The sequence below is a fragment of the Ostrinia furnacalis genome, unplaced genomic scaffold, assembly GCF_004193835.3.
Source record: "Ostrinia furnacalis isolate ACB-3 unplaced genomic scaffold, ASM419383v2 OfSCF4314, whole genome shotgun sequence".
In the NCBI taxonomy this organism is placed as follows: domain Eukaryota; kingdom Metazoa; phylum Arthropoda; class Insecta; order Lepidoptera; family Crambidae; genus Ostrinia; species Ostrinia furnacalis.
The window spans coordinates 82,383-103,153 of NW_021134553.1; the positions used below are offsets into that span (position 1 = coordinate 82,383).

The following is a 20,771-nucleotide window of genomic DNA, read 5'->3' on the forward strand; positions in this document are numbered from 1 at the left end:
GAGATAAGGGCTGGCTAAATTGCAGACCTACTTTTAGAAAATAAGTAAGTAAGTACCTACTTAAACTTTACAAAACTGACAGTTGTTAATCAACTGTTATTTATTAACTACTAGCTTTCCGCCCGCGGCTTCGCCCGCGTGGAATTTTGTCTGTCACAGAAAAACAATATCGCGCGCGTATTTGCTCACCGTTTAGACCTACCCTGGACTACGACAAACATTTTAAAATCAAAATCAGCTCAATCGGCCCAGCCATTCTCGAGTTTTAATAAGACTAACGAACATCAATTCATTTTTATTTATACAGGGTGTTTGGTAAATGGGTATATGAGCCGACACTAGCCCATGTTAACATGGGCATATAAATGGTATGGTGAAGTCAGAAAATTGATATCTTAAATTTAATTATTTTAATTTTCATACAAATCGGATTTTATAAAATCTATTTTGTATGAAAATTTAAAAAAAATTAATGATGATATCAATTTTCTGACTTCACCATACCATTTATATGCCCATGTTAACATGGGCTAGTGTCGGCTCATATACCCATTTACCTAACACCCTGTATAAATAAAAATGAATTGATGTTCGTTAGTCTTATTAAAACTCGAGAATGGCTGGGCCGATTGAGCTGATTTTGATTTTAAAATGTTTGTCGTAGTCCAGGGTAGGTCTAAACGGTGAGCAAATACGCGCGCGATATTGTTTTTCTGTGACAGACAAAATTCCACGCGGGCGAAGCCGCGGGCGGAAAGCTAGTAGTTAATAAATAACAGTTGATTAACAACTGTCAGTTTTGTAAAGTTTAAGTAGGTACTTACTTACTTATTTTCTAAAAGTAGGTCTGCAATTTAGCCAGCCCTTATCTCTCAGTATTTAGGGATATTTCTGTATCTTAAGAGCCAGTTAAACCAGCGCTGACTTAAAATGCAAATTAGTGAAATTCTTGCAAAGACATCTGAATTTTACGACTTTGACAATAAGCATTATGATAATGTGTATAATGTTCAAACATAAAGCATTGGGAACTTTTTGAGTGCTGTTTTATTGCAATTAACAACTCAAATGAATTTGTCACCATCTTCAAAATTTTATCAATTAGGTACCTATATTTAACAATATCTTCAAATAAAAGACTTTGTATTTGAAGGTCACTCAAGGTGTAAATTAAAAAATCGTTCCCGTCCGGTTTACAATGTCAATAGTATATGTTGCTTGTGTAGGGGCCAGGGGACGCGATGACAAATGAAAAACTGCTTATTCCAAACTGCACTGTTTTTATTGCACACGAGTCACATGCTAAGTACACTGAGAGTGACAGACAAAAAAGGACTGACAAATTTTTGCACAATCGGTTCGCTCCTTCCCCTCCCCGCCGCCGTGCCCGCCCCCCCTCGCACGTGGCGCCGCAGGGCGGCGGGTAGCGGAACCAAACGAATTTAAATCTTAGGCGCGAATTAGTTTAAATTTTAGGCGCGTCGCTAACATCCCCCACCCTAGTGCTGTCACAGCACTCATCACTGAGGATGATAGGTGCTACGTTGGCCACCGACCGCCGTAACCTCCCGGTCGCAGTACGCACTTCGACCAGCCTGATGACCCCGTCCTTGCCCGGGAAGACATGTGTAACCACCCCCTTCGGCCAGGTGTTGCGCGTAGACTGGGGGTCTGCCAGAAAAACAAGGTCCCCGACCTTTACTGATGTCGTTTCATCCCGCCATTTCCTCCGGGGGATGAGATCAGGCAGGATTTCCTTCACCCACCTCTGCCAGTACATGTCAGTCAGTCGTTGCGCCGTACGCCAAAGCTTGCGCAAGTGCAGGTCTGAGTTCTCGTACTTTCCTATGACAGGTAAGTTGGAAGACGTACCGAGAAGAAAATGGTTGGGGGTAAGCGACTCAACGTCCCCTGGTTCGACAGACACGTGCATCAGGGGGCGGCTGTTGACAATATTTTCCACCTCAGCCATCAGAGTGCTCAACACTTCCATTTTAATATCATTAATTAATCGCATGAAAAGGGTCCTACTGGGAACTTAAATAAAAGAGTGGACTGTATTTCGATAGGGCTGTTTTAATAGCCGTTTACAATTTGGAAATAACTAAACTATACAACGTGGTAGTACAAAAATGAGTCACAGTAGTTGTTGTGCACAGATGTTTGCCTTATGATGAGAGCGTGAATTATTGAACTCTGCCCTTGTTTTGTTCTTAATTCTTCTACATCTCGGACTTGTCCAGCCAATACCAACAACTTTCCTTTAAATACGGTTTGTGGTTGGAATTTGATATTGTAACTCTCACAAACCCGGTCTTCAAAACGATACTCATTTCGATCTGAAAACGATATTTAATTTATTACTAGCGATACAGAAACATTTAAATATATTTACTGTTATATAATGAAACCGTTAAAGTAGCTTTTTCTTTTTGTTTTACTGTAAAACTACAACTATAAATGAAGTAAACAAACCCTGACACAATCAAAATTAAACACACTTTTTGGACTTACCTCATTTGATTTGAATGACCAAAATGATTTCAAAACCTTTTTTCCACCCAAATCGTGGTATCACAACAATTTATTAGTTGAAAATATTTGTTATTTTTTCATTTCGATATTTTTTCACAAATATACGACCTAAATGTTGTGGGAGTCGCATCGTGTCAGCCACCGTACTGCGAGATTGGCCGCGAAGAGGCCGCTTATATTTATAACCTCCGGCCTAGAGGTCCGAGAGGCTGTCTCGCTCGCACACCCACCGCGGGAGCTCCGTGGATGTAACCTACGCGCGAGAGGACAGATATCGCTGTCCCGCCTCCTCTATGGTGCGCGCGCGGGAACGCACTGAAAGTTTTAATATTTTCATGTCGTGTGCGACAACCAATGTTTCTGTCTCCTTTCTGTGTACTATAAATATAGCGCATTTTGTAAATAAATAATCACTTCAAATCTGGACTCTGAGTTTCACTCATCTACCTGCACCTACCTTCTCCTCGACACACAGCTAGGCTCCATAATGTCAATGTGACAGAGCCCACAAAGTTGTGGACGCTAGTTGGCGCTGTAATCGTGCACGGAGCCAATAATAGGCACGTCGTCTATCGAAAATCGGCTGGCAACAATACATAAGTAAATAAGTCTGTCGCCATAACAACAATGTTAGCAGCATTGTTATGTTCCAGCAGTTAGTTAGAGGTAAGATAGCCAGTTCCTCTGTGGTTGAGGATTCTGGGTGAAGCTCGCTTCCACCTTAGACCTGATCATCACTTTCCATCAGATGAGATGCAGGCCAAGAGCTTCCTCGTTGTGGATAAAAAAATCATCTAATGCTCGTGCTTATCATACAAAATATTGCCCCCAGATGAATTCGAACTCTCTACTAAAGTTTTGCAATCCGATATGTGAATCATTTGTCCAGACAGTCGTTAAAGAGACACGCATTAGGTTTCTGTAACAGATCGAATGATAGAAATCGAATCTTTTCAGTAATAAAATCACCACGGTATGTAATGTATCGGAAGTGCACCCACGAGAGTTTTACGTAATCGATAAAAATCGTAACAATCGATTCCTTATTGGCTGTTATAATCGAGCGATTAGTTAAAGTGAGCGTTAAATTCTGCTTTCCACATCCGCCAGATGTCGTGATTGAGTTTATATGTATTTGCATGCAATGTTTTTGCTTTTATTCGATTAAGTTTTTTCGAAGGAAATGGCCATTAATCATGTTACGATGTTCACTTATTTATCATGTCGCAAAAACAGTTTTCAGCAGTCCATAAAATCTAACGTTTTGTACTGTAGACAACAATCCATTGGTGGACCGCACACAACAAGTATTGTAATTAAATTCCTTATGATTTTTGCTATTTGCTTTATAGGATTTTATTTCCATCGAAATCGTACAAGCTTTATCTATGTAACCTACGAAGGAGAGCTACAGTCTTTGTAAACCTCATTGAAGAATGAATTGAAATGCAAACTTTAAAAACCGAACACAATTTTGTAAACGTCAAAAAGTTCCCACCAATTTTAAACGTAGTAAATTCCGTTACCGGCCAGCATTACATGAAGAAAAGTGCCGCGAAAAGCTATGATTACCATAAACAATAGTTGCGCAAGAGTGGTGTCGTTGACCGCGGTCGTGATTCGTGACTGACCGGCCGCGGCAGGTGAATGATTCTGTGTTAGAATTTGAGTTATCTGGCCGATAGCCGAGCAAGGGTGTGCACTGTGCAGTAGGACCAGCGAGAACTACTGTTAAAACTGCAAAGACTTAAGTCAAAAGAAAACAATCAACTTCCATCCATTGCGAACCGGGAGACGAAAGATTGAAAAAGAGCAGGAGAATGAGCTATACAACACGTACAGGGCTGCAGGGGTGACATTAAGAGGACCTAATTATGGTGGTTCCGGCTAATTCTGTCAGCCCCACATTGAGGGGTGGGGGCGTGGTAGATCCCGCCGTGTAGGGCGGGACGTCCGCGGAAGGCGCCTTGGTCGTTTCTAGTACCACCGACCACTATGCGGCAGATCCAGAGGGAACACCCCAGGTTTTTAGTGGGTTGAGGCCAACGGTTCCTGGATTTAAAAAAAATACACGTCTAGCCAGTACGCGTGACAAAATCTCCGAAAAACACGGATGCTTTTCTTTGTCACGACGTAACAATAGTAGACATAGGTTAAAATTTTATTTCACACGGGAAGAAGCCATTGGAGCAACTGACTCTTCTCCTTTTGTGTCAACAATAAAGCATTTATTAAATCTGTCTGTCTGTACCAGTACTTCAGATACCGTTTGGCGCAAATGAGAAATAACATAGTTGGAAAGACGATTCCTTTGTCTTTGAAATACCCACCTAAGTACTTGTAGTGTCCAAGCAAAGTTCTAAATAGCGTTAACCACAAACTTTTAGACGATTGACGACATTATTTGTAAAAATAATATGTTTAGCTAAGTACGATACAAATCCATTAAGGTTCTAAACTATTTTTTACTTTAACGATCTCATTTTTCTTCGGAAGCATGGGACACTTAGGCTGGGTTGCATCATCTTACTTTAACTTTAACAAACGTCAAGAGTCTGTCAAACTCCGTAAAAAAACACTGGTTATTGCTAGAGTCACGGTAAACGGTTAAATTTAGGTAGGTAGGTGGTGCAACTCAGCCTTATATTATGTTTTTGAAGAAGTTTGACCCTGTAAGTTTTTAATAAATTAATTAACTTAAATAAATTAGGTGTTCTGTGTATTTAAAGTTATTTGCATATTGATGAATATACAAAAAGAAAATGCAATACATAGAATTTTTCTCCAGTAAACCTTTGGGATTAGAGACGGTGTATAACTTTAAGCTAACTAAGCATTATTAGAGTTCAAACCCCATCAAAAACCAAGTCGACCCCCAGCCACGGTGATTCGTACAAATTGGTAATTGTAGAAACGAACGATAATTCTATTTTGGGCAATTGACTGATTTATTTGATTAGTCACGCATTTACGGACGTAACGAGAATCGATTTAGATTCGATTTATCTGTCCTTTTCACTCGTCTCGGATGGTGGTAAGAGTGATGGAAAGAGGTGATGTCCAAGATGTTCTGACCTTTGGACTTGGTTGATAAATAAATCATTATGTGGGTTTGTAAGCGTTATTATAATGGTCGATATATTTTTTTTTTTGGTGGGATAAGATAGTTTAGGTTGTTACTTCTTATTGATTATTTTTGTGACTGACAGCTTAACAATGCAAGTTTTAAAAACATTGAGAACTTTTACTACGAGATTTTTCCCTCCGATTTCCCTAGGATTTCGGTCTTTCAACCTTTTCAAATTTTTTAACTTAGTCATCAGTTTTAACTGAACGTCCAGCTTTTATCTCGCGCGCGTTGTCCTTTTAGTTTATTTATTTAGAAACCTAAAAGGACAACGAAACAAACTGATTTTTTATGCCAAAAGCTTGTGAGTTTTTAAATCGCCATCTTGAAAAATGGTTGGACCTCCATAAAAAATGTCTGCGTCAAAAGTTCTTTGACCCCGCAGCTGTAGCGCGCGTAATGCCACAGATTAAGTACCTAGTTGTAATACTTGAAACAATTGTGTTTATAAGTACGAAATATGTACTAGCAAACGTAGGTATGCAATTCATACAGTGGCTTGCACGCCAATACGTCATAATGGCGTGATTGGATCTCATTCATCATGACTCAAGGGAGTTAAGGGTAAAGGCATGCATTTAATAGCTGTAGTCTATCGTGAATTCATGACAAACAAATGAATGTGTCGGCAACACATTAGCTATACATATTTGTGGCAAAGTAGCACCTATTGCAATGAAATTAAGATATCCCAGTGAATTACTATGTGTTTGTTAATATTCTACATAATTAAAATTATAATTTGCATACGAATCCATTAAAATTCTTAACTCTGCGAGAGGTCATTCGCAAAATGTGACTGAAAGTTTAGGGTTATCTCTCTAGTGAGAAATAAGGAATGTTTTAAAATAAAAGAACATCCTATCAAGTTAAGAAAACGGTTCACAGATAGGATTTTAACACAGAACATAGAAATTTCTTTTATGATCTGTGGGATTTAAATAGCAACACTGAAGTTTGAATTCAAAATTTCCTAAAATCGGGAATAGAAACCAAATTCTAAGAGTATCCAAATTTTATAAAAATATGTATTCTGGAGTATTCGTATAACTTGTTGAGCTACCTAGTCTAACGACTGGTCGAAGCATAGACACATGTCACTTTTTTCAAATGGCAACTCTCGTTCATCACCACAGACAAGGAAAGTCGAACGAAAGCGCGGGAAACAGCTGTTTTTTGTGGACCCTCGGCTGCTACAGATACATTATGCATGAGGCACTTTCTGATCAAATGTACTGATACAAGTAAAAGCTAATGTAGTATGTGTACGAATTCCTCTATCTACCTATTCATTAAGTCGAAGGAAGCAGAAAACATTGCTCCAAATTTTTTGAGTCGGTATCTTCTACTTTTCTGCCATATTTGTATATTCTTGGAGGTTGGAGCCAATGTGGCAATCGGTATTGGACAAACCTTGGATGCTTGGACTAGAGACGGAAGTTTACAAACATTCTTGTATTTAAAGATTACTTTAAACCTTTGTTTTGTCTCCGGTCATCCGCTTTGCACTGGAGGGAAGCCGAACCTTAACTTCGAACTCCTCCTATGTTTTTCTGATTAATTTCGTTGCGGGTTTATAATGACAGTTTAACTGTCCCCCGGGACAAACTTGACCTTCACTGGTTGGGTTTGTGGCGGTCAAGCTGTAGATCCTGGCTACACAGGAGTTGCAGCGGTGGGAACGAGTGGTGGGAATAGTCCCGTAAACTTTCTTGTACCCTTCTCAGTAATACAATAACAGGCAAAGCTCCTTGAGTTTCATTATTTTAACTCAAAATTACCGTTTATAAAAATGTAAAACGAGAACGAGTCAACTGTCTTTTTAAAAAGGATATTACCATTCTCTATGGTCACAATAAATAAGCAACTTAGGCCGAGTTGCACCACCTAACTTTGACCGTAACTATAACGATAACCGGTGCTTTTTGTATGGAGTTTGACAGATTTTTGACGTCTGTTAAAGTTAAAGTAAGATAGTGCAACCCAGCCTTACTAAACTTTTGTAAACAAAACACTGTTATGCTAATTTTAAAGCTATCCTTCGAAGTCACTATTTGCAATTTGAACCTTAAGACCTAGAAACTAAACTGACTTTTGAATTGAATTGCTAAATCAATTCGTTTGACTAACCTAGAAAGTATTACGAAAACCAAACATGGCTGCCGTTCCTACAGATGACATAAGCACACGACGAATACACGAGATTTTAATGCAATTTCTTAGCCTACGAATGCAATAGATTTTTGGGTCGAATGTAGAAATAATTTTGGCATAGATTTTTTTATCATTTTCACAATGAGATGAGAAAATCCTGAGAAATTAAGGCTGGGTTTTTTCTTTGTCGCCGAGGAAATGCTTTGCGCACCGTCACCGCTGCCGGGGGACATGGTGGTGTGTGATGGGATTCCCGGCACCCTGAAAAAGGCGCTCCTCTGTCCTGAAAAGAACGGGGTATACCCACTAAAACCTTCGTGGCGTTCCGTCATCGCCCGAGTGGGGGTGTCTTACTTTAATTATAAAAAACGTCAAAATTCTGTCAAACTCCATATAAAAACGCCGGTTAAGGTTACAGTTACGGTTGAAGAAAGTGGTGCAACTCAGCCTAAGTAAAATTTATTGATGTCAAGTGTAAAATTTTATTAAAATTAGTTTAAATTAATAATGGTTCAAACATGCCTTTTCTGATTAGAGGAATAGTTTTTTTCGCTTTAACGAATCTTATCTCTCATCAATGATTATGAAATTTAGGCGTAAATACGTAGGTAAAAAACAAAGTTACTTGTTCAAACAAAAGCTTTTCAAGCACAAAAGTTTCCAATATTTAACGACAATATACTGAACGTGTCAGCGACGAACATTTTTATCTAAAATCAATAGATAAAGAATATCTTTGCAATTACACCGCCATAGCTTTATGGTGTGTGTTCATGGAATACAAACGATGGTTTAGGAAATATGAGATAGGGGAAGTACGAGTATGTTTGATGACATTTTTGGCGCCTCCAAGTGCGAAGGAAGAATAATTAATTATAGATGACAATATACAATACATATTATTATAACAATCTCACCAGATTAAGGCTCGAATGCATTGTGACACCATTTAGTAGGGAATTTAGTGCAAGAACCCCTCCACTTTGGTATAGAAGGCTCATTTTTGATACAGTGGTTCTTTAGGTGCTCCTGACTGAGTGGATTTCCGTCGGTAGACATCGGGAGCCCCCACTGTGGTACACCAATATTCATTCAGATTAAAACTCTATATTTTACTAGAGTTAGTTTTTTTTAACGCGCTTGAATCTCAGGAACTACTGGACCGATTTCAAAAAATATTTTGAGTTGGACACCCCATAATTATATCGAGGAATTTAATAGGCTATAATCCTACTAATATTATAAATGCGAAAGTTTGGATGTCTGGATGTTTGTTACTCTGTCACGCAAAAACTACTGAACGGATTTTGATGAAACTTTACAGAATTATTGTTTATAACCTAGAATAACATATAGACTATAATTTATGACGATCTGTAACAAACTAAATTTCACGCGGGTGAAGCCGCGGGCAAAAGCTAGTTAATTATAAATAACATCACTCTACGACTAAGGGCTGATTTTTCAATCGTCGGATAACTTTTAACTGAAGAATAAGTTTGGCACATGACAGTTTCAGTATGAGAAATATGTCAAAATGACAAGTTTATTCTTCAGATAAAAGATAACTGACGATTGAAAAATCAGCCCTAATACGAGTAGGAGCGGAGCATCCATAAAAATTGTTTTTAAAAACGAAAAAAAAAACAAACAAAGTGTTTTCACGTGTACGAAGTCCGGGCACAGCTAGTTATTATAACAGTTAAAATGACATAAACAGTTAATTTGACAAAATGGTCTCCACAACAAAAAATCCATTGCATTTACTGCGAAGTAGGACGTTCTGGTTCCCAAGAACTCTGCAGTTTAGCGATTAGTGGTGTTATAAAATAAGAGTCAAGTTCGATTCAGGCAGGTTTACGAACGAAGGATTCCGTACTACAAGATGTTCATATTTTTTTTTGCACACGATTCTTTCTTTAGCTTCCCTTTTATTTGGAACTTTCTAAATGAAAATTTCCGCGTAGGTACTTTACGTTTACGATTCAAAAGATACCCCTGTGATTATATCATACAAATTATTACAGATAGGGTAGTCAAATATTTGCTGAAGGAAGGTGCCGAAAGTTCGGCAAAAAACATGCTTGTAGCGTTTTATCGGCTTTTAAACAGGAAATCTTTTTATTGATTTACTAAACCCTAGTTTAGCAACTTCTTCCGTGATTACTGATTACGTATTAATTAACCGAATGCGAAAAAAATAACCCTCCTTCTGGCGCAGTCGGGTAAAAAGGCGGTTCTCAATCTCAATATTCTTCTGTCTGTTTTGTTTCCTTAGCGACATTAGTGAGACGAGTTCCGCAGCCGAAAGTTCCTAAAGCATGACCACACATCATAAATAAGCTTTAGTAAGAGACTAATTTGGATACGGAACCCTAAAAACTAAACACGAAAACTGGTTTTAAGCTTCAAAACACAATCGACATTTTATTGCATTCATAATTGGAGCTGTTTTATATTAGATTCCGATGAGATAGACGATATCGAAGCTATTAAATATTGGCCAATAAACTTCTTACATTTTAGGCAATAACGTGTAACAAATTGGCATGATAATTATTTTTAATGTATTATCGTACGTGTTATTAGTTATTCATTATTAAGTAAGTATGTATATAGGTTTTATTTTTTATTAAGTTGAAACTTGTTGAAAGCAATGTAGGTAATTAATAAAACTTTTCACTGATGTAAAAAGAAAGCAAAATCAATTCAAGAAAAAGATTTACTATTTCCAAAACTTAGGGGATTTTTTTTGTCACAGAAATCGTTTTTTTTTACAAATCTTGAAGAAAACATCAAAAACCAATCAAATATACAGATACTCAATTATTAAACACTTTTTAAAATCTGTCCAGTAGTTTTTGAGTTGGTCCGTTCGCGTTAAACAACATACAAAAATGCAAATCCTTACTCTTTAAAATCCTTATTAGTATGACAAAATCATCTTTTTTCCTTCAGAGTTTTAAAATATGCCTCAAGATAGGAAATTTTATTGCAAAGTAGTAAAAATAAACAACATGAATAGGAATAATGTATGGAAAGCCCGGGACCGACTTAGAACCTGTTGCTCGAGTCATTCACACTCATAATCACATTACAATCGAAGTCATACAAGTATACGGCCTATCTACATAAAATATACTATAATATACTAACACTAGCTTTCCGCCCGCGGCTTCGCCCGCGTGGAATTTTGTCTGTCACAGAAAAACTTTTTCGCGCGCGTCCCTGTTTCAAAAACCGGGATAAAAACTATCCTATGTCCTTTCCCGGGATTCAAATTATCTCTATGCCAAATTTCATCAAAATCGGTTCAGTGGTTTAGGCGTGAAAGAGAGACAGACAGACAGGCAGGCAGACAGAGTTACTTTCGCATTATTTTATAACTAGCTTTCCGCCCGCGGCTTCGCCCGCGTGGAATTTTGTCTGTCACAGAAAAACTTTATCGCGCGCGTCCCTGTTTCAAGAACCGGGATAAAAACTATCCTATGTCCTTTCCCGGGACTCAAATTATCTCTATGCCAAATTTCATCAAAATCGGTCAGACAGGCAGGCAGACAGAGTTACTTTCGCATTTATAATATTAGTATAGATAAAGCTGAAGAATGTTTGTTTGAACGCGCTAATCTCAAGAACTACTGGTCCGATTTGAAAAATATTTTTGTGTTGGATAGCCCATTTATCGAGGAAGGCTTTAGGCTATATAACATCACTCTACAGCCAATAGGTGCGGAGCAGTAAAGAAAAATGTTGCAAAAACGGGGAATATTGTCAATCCAATCACAGTTGAAAAAAAAACAGATTATTGCATTAGAATTTATGTTTCAGAATAGCTAACACTATAGGTCTTATTACAAAAAAGTTAAACCCGGGACTAACACTGATTTTAAAAAAAAAGATACATTCAGTCGAACATAATAATATAAACTCAGCTTTTTTTGAAGTCGGTTAATGATTAGACTTTCTTAGCTCAAAATTCACGCGGGCAACGCCACAGGTAGAAGCTAAAGTATGTTTATGAATTTCTAATTACAAATCATAATCTTCGAAACGGATTCAATTTGTTTACACTCGGAGAACGCTAGAAATTTCACTAACAACTTTGAATGCATTGACCATTTCTTGCAATGATTCATCAGTACAATTCGTCAGTTGGATCCGAGCTTTATTGTCACACGAATAAAGTTTATTTTCGTTGATTTGAATAGCCGTCCCACTTACTTTTTTCTTTAGTAATTTGTCTTGGTTTACAAGGCGATAAACTGAAACCAAGAACGAATTTACGACGATAACTTCACACTAAAGCGTTTGAACAATAAGTTTTAAACTTAGATTTGAGATAAAAGCACATTGGGTTACTTACATATTTCATGCATCTTAAACTTTCGTAGACGCTGCTCGGATCATAAACTCATTTCTACTTTTTTACTTTCCAAGATGTGATTGAACTTTTAAATGTCTCATAAAATTATCAGTACAAAAACTATGGGTCTCAGAACCCAGCTGATTTCACTAACGAAAGTGACGTATGAGATTTTCTTATTAATTTCACTCGATTCAATTCGATCACACGTCGCACAATCACTGCATTTGCCGGATACTCAAAGCTTGATAAGAAACTGTGGTCCAAATAAGGAGCCTTGTGGGACGCCTAATTTCACTTCGGTTTTAAACGCAAGCGCACGTCTACCTTCCGTGGGCGGTGCGACTGTATGACGTGGTATTGAATTGACGGGCGATCTACGTTCCGTTATGTCTATAGTTGGGGATCAATCGAGTGCTACATGGTCCAACGCTTTTCTAAAGTCAGTGAACGAGCGTGGAACGCATAGTCGCTCGTCGATGGATAGTTAGTGATGTGGAATTATACGCTAGAGCTGTAGTAACGTTTGTATCATGGTGGTGGGAAGGGGGGATTGAGCCAGACGCTCTCATGGTACAATTGTTTATGTTCTATGTTGTGATGGCACGTGCTGAGGGAAATAGTCCGACAGTACGCGGTACACATGCTTTTTATATCCTGTTACTTTTTATTGGCTGTTATTTCAATTACGGACAAGATATTTTCGACATGACATGTGTCATGTTGGTAATTTAGATGTTTATTTATTTTAATTAACACAAGTTGTGTGTAATTTATATTAGGGAAAATCTTACTAGTTAGATCTTACAATGCTTATCTGTGTAAAGTTAAAGATATACGAGTAATTTATTATAATCCATATTTACATAAATGTAATCATTGTGCAAACCATTTTAGACATCGAATTACTCAAATAATAAATAGACCCACTTTTCATTTAGAACATAAAACTTCGAATAATGAATGCAAATAACATAGAAACGTTCTCAGCCCCATTTTAACTGATGATTAATGGTCATATCTTCTCTCGTACGCCATAATGAGTAGCTCTAGGGTCAGTAATTATAATTCTTTCAATAGCCGGAAGTTTGTATAATGGGCCATTACACAGTTATGTCATACTCATTGTTCTGGCTGCTGTAATGTAGTTCGATCGTCAGATGTTGGTCTTACTATGGTTGAATGACATTGTAGATTGTTTCTGGAGATTGCTATGTCATATTTACTTACTTCTGTATGCCCTTTTATTGATGGGGCTGTACGTATTGAAACGGTTTTTTGTGCTAAGGATATAATCGAATAGGTCTAATCTTTACCAAATGTCTACTTTTTCTTTAATATTCATGAGGTAATAATTCGAGTTATCCAGTATTAGAGTTTAGCCATTCTAATTTATGTTTAGTATCTAGGTTTTGTTAAAAATTGTGTTCAAGTTATTTTTCAGAAGTCGTCCTAAATAGCATCCATCCGTTTCCGAAAAAAAAGGTCTCGCTACTCATTTTTTTTATTTACGTTTTATGTCTTACAGAATCTCAATACAATTTGGTAATTTCGTAGATACAGAAAGACCTATTTCATCAAGAAGTGTACTGATAACGTAATATATGGAAACCTTAATGATGCAAAGATTCCTGAGTTCCAAGCCCTAGTTTACACTTCACCGGTTACACATTCTTGAGGAGTAAATAGAGTGCGAGGATTAAGAAAATATGGGGTAAGATGTAACTTATACCCTACTAGTAGCCTTCTAGGTTACGTTATGAGTGTTACGACAACACAATAATGTAAAATCTTTATCTAAGTCAATAAAAATGGACAAAACTGATAATCCAAAAACGTCTAATGTCATTTAAGTTATAATAGATACACGCCCGTATTCACAAATACTACTATGAGCGCGTACTACAGCGCGTGGACGCACAGGATGACACACGAACCAATCACAGAGCTCTATTCAACGCTGTGCGTTCGATTTGCTGCGTCACTTCAGCAAGCATCGTTTGTGAATACGGGCGTTTATCTAAGTCAATAAAAATGGACAAAACTGATAATTCAAAATCGACTAATGTCATTTAAGTGATAATAGATATAGAAAGTGAATTAAGTAATACAAAATTGAAATGAAAGTGAAGCTAGATCATTGATTTTGTATCAATGATTTGCTACATTCTAACCGGATTTAAGTCGCAAACTACCACAAAAAAGACAGAAATGACACCAGAAAGATAACTTATCATCATCAGGTCATTTCGTCTCCACTCCAGGAGCACGACCCTCTAATTGACCAGAGGCAAATGGAGGATTTGGCCTACACTCCCCACGCTGGCCAGACGGGTTGGGGAGGCCTGATGCTCGCGTATTTGTCCCTTAGTCGCCTCTCACGACATCCACGGGAAGAGTGGGGGTGGTCCTAATTAACTCTACCGGCTAATTTACCATAACCTTAAACTTAATTAACCCGAAATAAAATACATTTAGGTATTTACTATAGTTCTTCTGATTAGTTTTGTTGTTGGTCCAATGACAGTTTAGCTTTCCCCGGGGCAAACTTGACCCTCACTGGTTGGGTTGTTGGCGGTCAAGCTGTATATCCTGGCTACACAGGAGTTGCAGCGGTGGGAACGAGACGTGGGAACAGTCCCGTATTTAGTAGAGTACCCAATCAATTCTTAGCAGAAATGAGAAAGATATTGAATAAGAATTTGATTACACCAATCAAAGTAATAAAAATCAAGAGGCTTACAAAGAAAGGGGCATTTCACGAGCCAACAAAACATTATCTTAAACACCGTAATAATAACATATGATTACAGAATTACAGTACGGCAACTCTGTAATTTGCTATGTCGTACAATCGTTTGTAATTACAAGTTTTTCATAGAAAACGGGGAAATCACTTGCTACATAGTTATTTGTTAGGCTCTACATGTCACATGAAAATGGCGGTAACCGTTTGTTTACTTGGGTCGTTGTACTGCATTTGCATGAAGAAATTGTGGTCTGCCGATATTACAAAAATAAATATTTCAGTAACTAAACTAATAATAACTAGCGGCCGCCCGCGACTAAGTACCCGTGGACCCCGTTTTACCTCCTTCGGGGTTGAATTTTGGAAAATCCCGTCTTTATCTCTTTAAATTTTCATTAGTTTGAAAAAGTGAAAAATACGTGTAGAGTATTTTTTGATAAGTTAACTGACGGACTAATTAAAACTCTTGCTTTTTGACCCAGGCAACATCCCCATTGGCTAAAAAAAAATTAAAATGATATTTTCATACACAAGAATAAGTAAACAAGAAAACAATGCCTAAGTGGAAACAGCGTTTTATTGATATGCCAAAGGCTAATGCCCGCCATTTTCATTAACATAATGATTAAATTCGATTCCCATCAAGTCTTTGGACAAAAAAACTTATCAGACAGAATTAATCTCTCTCCTATAAAAGGATTACAAATCATTTAATTACAAAAAGTAATCTTGTCCAAATACGTAACAAATTCAGATTTGTAACTGGTCAATTGAGATTAACAAAAAACCTACCTACTTAGATTAGGCCGTTTGTGTGGGTAGTCAAAAATATGGGTTTTGCAATACTTGCACCACCGGTCGCGCCCACGCGTCAAGATTTAGTCATACTTACCAACTTTGTAAACTAAAACTAATAATACTCACGTGAGATCAATTGTTTGATAAAAATGTAAAACTTTTTATTTAGGCCATTTTCAAAGATCAAAGAGCAAAAGAAACAAAGCAGCGCTTGTCTCTACTATATTCTATCTATTTACTTTATCATCATCATCTCAGCCATAGGACGTCCACTGCTGAACATAATATGTTTCCCCCAATGCTTTCCATGTTGCCCGGTTGGTAGCGGCCTGCGTCCAGCGCCTTTCTGTTTTCTCTCTATTTACTTAGCACAACTAAATAATAATCAAATATCTTGTTAAGTCGTAGATGACTCAGCGAATCTGCGAACATCTGAGCCCCGATTACGGTAACTGTTGCTTGTGTAGGGGCCAGGGGACGCGATGACAAATGAAAACTGCTTATTTCAAACTGCACTGTTTTTAATTGCACACAAATCACATACTATGTACATTGAGAGTGACAGACAAACAAGGACTGACAATTTTTTCCACAATCGGTTCGCTCCTTCCNTTAAACTCACGTTTAGAAAAACCAGTTCAGATCTGGCAAGTTAATTATCCTCTTGAGTCTGTATAAATAGGAAAGATTCAACCGAAGACTTCACACATCGAATCTTCATCTCTGTGGAATCGTTTCTCCTGACTTCAAAATAAACAAAATGGCCGCCATGAAGACTGCCCTGATGCTGCTGCTCGTCGCCTTCGCCTTGATGGTGGTGACGGAGGCCGCCGTCCGCGTCGGGCCCTGCGACCAGGTCTGCAGCCGCATAGACGCCGAGAAGGATGAGTGCTGCAGGGCCCATGGTCACAGCGGATGGAGCAGCTGTAGTGGCGGGATGTATTGCTACTGACACCACAGCACCACGTCCAAGCAAACAAATACTCGCGACGACACAACTGCTAGGAAAAGAGCACTGACTGCATCTTGAAATGTTTAGAGTCTAAAATTGTTAGTTGTAAGTTTTTTTTATTTGTGGCAAAATTAAACTTATTTTGTCTTGATCGTTTTCTTTTATTGTAAAGTGTGATCTAGAACTTGTCACGTAATGACGTAGAAAAAAGTGGGCGTGAAGACGAGGAAGGGATGGTACAAAGAGTGGAATCTTATCTTGAATAATTGGAAGGATTTGAGGCAGACCTTTGAGCAACAGTGAAAAAGAATGTGTTAAAAATTAAAACTTCAACCTCCCAACGCACGAACTCAAATATTGTGTTCTAAGCATTTCCCTTTACACTGTGTTTTGAGCATTCATTGACTGGATTAAAAATCTTTCTTTTAATAATTATCTGCCTGTCCTCTTAAATATTCCTCAGTCATATTACGTACCTTTTAACATTGTTGCTTGTGTAGGGGCCAGGGGACGCGATGACAAATGAAAAACTGCTTATTCCAAACTGCACTGTTTTTATTGCACACGAGTCACATGCTAAGTACATTGAGAGTAACAGACAAANAAGACGAAAATTTAGGATAGTCTTAATGAGTAACAAATGAAGCCTGTTGCTTGTGTAGGGGCCAGGGGACGCGATGACAAATGAAAAACTGCTTATTCCAAACTGCACTGTTTTTATTGCACACGAGTCACATGGTAAGCCTACATTGAGAGTGACAGACAAAAAAGGACTAACAATTTTTTCCAGAATCGGTTCGCTCCTTCCCCTCCCCGCCGCCGTGCCCGCCCCCCCTCGCACGTGGCGCCGCAGGGCGGCGGGTAGCGGAACCAATCGAATTTAAATCTTAGGCGCGAATTAGTTTAAATTTTAGGCGCGTCGCTAACATCCCCCACCCTAGTGCTGTCACAGCACTCATCACTGAGGATGATAGGTGCTACGTTGGTCACCGACCGCCGTAACCTCCCGGTCGCAGTACGCACTTCGACCAGCCCGATGACCCCGTCCTTGCCCGGGAAGACATGTGTAACCACCCCCTTCGGCCAGGTGTTGCGCGTAGACTGGGGGTCTGCCAGAAAAACAAGGTCCCCGACCTTTACTGATGTCGTTTCATCCCGCCATTTCCTCCGGGGGATGAGATCAGGCAGGATTTCCTTCACCCACCTCTGCCAGTACATGTCAGTCAGTCGTTGCGCCGTACGCCAAAGCTTGCGCAAGTGCAGGTCTGAGTTCTCGTACTTTCCTATGACAGGTAAGTTGGAAGACGTACCGAGAAGAAAATGGTTGGGGGTAAGCGACTCAACGTCCCCTGGTTCGACAGACACGTGCATCAGGGGGCGGCTGTTGACAATATTTTCCACCTCAGCCATCAGAGTGCTCAACACTTCCTCCCGTGGTGCACGCTCAGATAATATGACTTTCAGCGATGTCTTCACGCTACGTACGAGCCTCTCCCACGCCCCACCCCAATGGGGACTGGCGGGAGGGATAAAAGTCCACTCCATCCCGTTGTTAATGCCCTCGTTACTTAACTTTTCAGTGTCCAAAAGCAGCATCGATCGCTTCAACTCCGTGTCGGCGCCCCTCAGGTTAGTACCGTTATCAGAGTAGAGATGAAGAGGCCAGCCACGCCTGGCCGCCATCCGACGCAACGCCATGATCAGCGAGTCCGACGTGAGGGAGGAAACCAGTTCAATATGGACTGCGCGTACCGTGAGGCAGGTAAATAGGACACCATAGCGCTTTTCCCGTCGCCGGCCAATGGAAACCTCCATCGGCCCAAACAGGTCCAGCCCACAGTGTGAAAAAGGTCGCTGGTGTTGCGCAACTCGGGCTTTGGGTAACTCACCCATCCGTGGCGCCTGCGGCCTGCTCTTGCGAATCCTGCACAGCATACACCTGGATACTACGGCCTTGACGGTAGGTCTCAGCCGCAACAGCCAGTAACGCTGTCTTAACTCGTTCACAACAGTCTCCTGATTACCATGAGCCGCCCTCGTGTGGTAGTGACGTACGATAAGTCTGGCTACGGGATGTCGACCATCTAGAATTACCGGTCTCTTCACCTCCATGCTCACGTTCGCCGCGGCGTCGATGCGACCGCCGACTCTGAGCACGCCATGTTCGTCTAGATAGGGAGACAAGGAAAGTAACCTGCTGCTGCGGTGCAATGACCTCTCATTCGTGATCGCAGCCAAGTCATCCGGAAAGCTATCGCTTTGCGATTGTTTTATCAACAACCGCTCAGCACACTCCATTAGGTCCCGGTCGATCTGCCCGGACCGTCCTCTGCAGATATTTATAAATTTTAACACGGTAGCCGTAGTCCGCAACAAACGAAGCCAGGAAGAAAATCGTTCCGGGTCTGGTACGGGCAGATCAACCGAGACGTGTTTCAAGACTGCAACGCACTCTGACGTCACCGTCGGTTCAACTGTGCTCGGCCGAATCACATCATTAGGCCACTCAGACTCATCACAGTATAAAAATTTCGGCCCTGCAAACCATTCCTCCTGCAATGCCATATCGAAGTTCTCCCGAGTGGCTAAATCTGCAACGTTTAATTTTGTAAGTACATAACATACCTCCAGTCCTCCGCACGCGTCAACTCGTCAATCTCGCCTCTAGGCGGTTCGCTTCGAACGCTTTGTACGTGTGCGCGTTGTTACGAATCCAATGGAGAACCGTAGTCGAGTCGCACCAAAAATACCTACGCGCGGGCGCTATTCCATGTTCCTTTCCAATAGTGTTAGACAACCTAGCGGCTAACAAGGCGGCTTGCAGTTCGGCCCGGGGCATCGTCAAAGGTTTTACAGGCATAACTTTGCACTTACTTGCGATGAATGCAACGTGAATAACACCATTCAATTCCCACCGCCAATATGCAACAGTACACATCGCTTTAGTACTAGCATCGCAAAACATGTGTAGCTGTTCGTTAGTATAATCGGATGCGGCTGCTGTCGTAGCGCGGCCGCGGCTCGTAGTCTCTGCTACGAAGCCTTTGGCGCTCGTAGCATTATGTGGCGCGCGCGGGCGCGGGGAGCGATGACGTCACCGGGACAGGTATTACCGTAGCCTGTGTCGTAGCAGTGGAGTCGATCGGCGCGTCGTCCATCTCGCTCGCACTCGCAGGTATCGATGTCGCTTCTCCGTCACTCGCCGCCGTCACCGATGTTTTGCTACACTGTTTATAGCATCTAGGTATGCGTATTGCATGAACCGATTTTAATAAATCAAGCCACTTACGCCATTTCTCGTAAATGCTGTCGGGAATATGTTCGTCCCATGTAGTATGTAGTCGCCAAGTATCTTGTAGCATTATGCGGCCCTGGATGGTGAAAGGAGCTAAAAAGCCTATGACATCAAATATTGACATAATTACCTTTAGCATTAAACGCTTCGTCGGGCGTTCGGTTCCTTCAATAATACATTCCGGGATCCGCTTTAGTGACAAATCAAAACCTAACGTGTCGTCCGCGGGATACCACATCATACCTGTTCACGACCACCTTTTTTATAAGCCTTTTACATACTTTTTTGTACCATAGATTTACATAATTATTAAGAAAAAATAAACCAGTGTCAAACTAGCTTCTGTTTGTTTCACTCAACATAATGTACTTTTTCCAAGGGGGTTAATAAAGAAGCCCACTGATGAGCATGTAAAAGCTTTCCTAAATAAGAAGATACTACAATATCTAGACGGGAGGAAATTAGAAAGTAATAGTACAGGGAGTATCTTTATTGAGCTTGACAATGTGAGAAAAGATCAACCAACGGCATCAACCTCTGGAACAACACCACTTCCACCTTCTCCTAAGATCCAGTCCCCATCAAGAAAGAAACTCAAAGTCTCACCTGATGATGAACAAGAAGAGGACTCCACCGACGATGATGAAGCTTCACCCAACTATCAGGTATCTTATCCTATCCCTACTGGTTCTTCGTATCAAGAGGATGAGATTAGAGAACATGAGGAGAATCAAGGATTTGTAGAAGAAAACTCGTTCACAAAAAAGTTTCCCCATCTACCTAAAATACATTGTCCTC

The 20,771-nt window shown here is 39.9% G+C and overlaps 2 protein-coding genes across 3 annotated transcripts; one reads left to right on the forward strand and one right to left on the reverse strand.

Moving 5' to 3' along the window:
* Nucleotides 1-1,212: 1,212 nt before the first annotated feature.
* On the reverse strand, nucleotides 1,213-20,238 carry LOC114359319 (uncharacterized). 2 transcript variants are annotated; one of them, XM_028313646.1, is made up of 2 exons: nucleotides 18,080-20,238; nucleotides 1,213-1,963 (listed from the first exon to the last, which is right to left on the reverse strand). In XM_028313646.1, the coding sequence occupies exons 1-2, from the start codon at nucleotides 19,241-19,243 to the stop codon at nucleotides 1,466-1,468; spliced, it is 1,662 nt and encodes a 553-aa protein (XP_028169447.1). In that variant the 5' UTR covers nucleotides 19,244-20,238; the 3' UTR covers nucleotides 1,213-1,465. The 2 variants fall into 2 exon arrangements, with proteins under 2 accessions (XP_028169447.1, XP_028169449.1); XM_028313648.1 differs by having other exon boundaries at nucleotides 1,213-1,956; nucleotides 18,073-20,238.
* LOC114359320 (spodomicin-like) lies at nucleotides 16,413-16,829 on the forward strand. Its single transcript, XM_028313649.1, has one exon. It carries the CDS (start codon nucleotides 16,487-16,489, stop codon nucleotides 16,676-16,678), a length of 192 nt encoding a protein of 63 aa, XP_028169450.1. The 5' UTR covers nucleotides 16,413-16,486; the 3' UTR covers nucleotides 16,679-16,829.
* Nucleotides 20,239-20,771: the final 533 nt, after the last annotated feature.

Coding starts and splice junctions, on each gene's coding strand:
- LOC114359320 (XM_028313649.1), top strand. CDS start 16,487: ATGGCCGCCATGAAGACTGCCCTGATGCTGCTGCTCGTCGCCTTCGCC.
- LOC114359319 (XM_028313646.1), bottom strand. CDS start 19,243: ATGGCATTGCAGGAGGAATGGTTTGCAGGGCCGAAATTTTTATACTGT. Junction 1,964..18,079: donor TGAGCACTCTGATGGCTGAG/GTGGAAAATATT, acceptor CTGATGGCTGAG/GTGGAAAATATTGTCAACAG.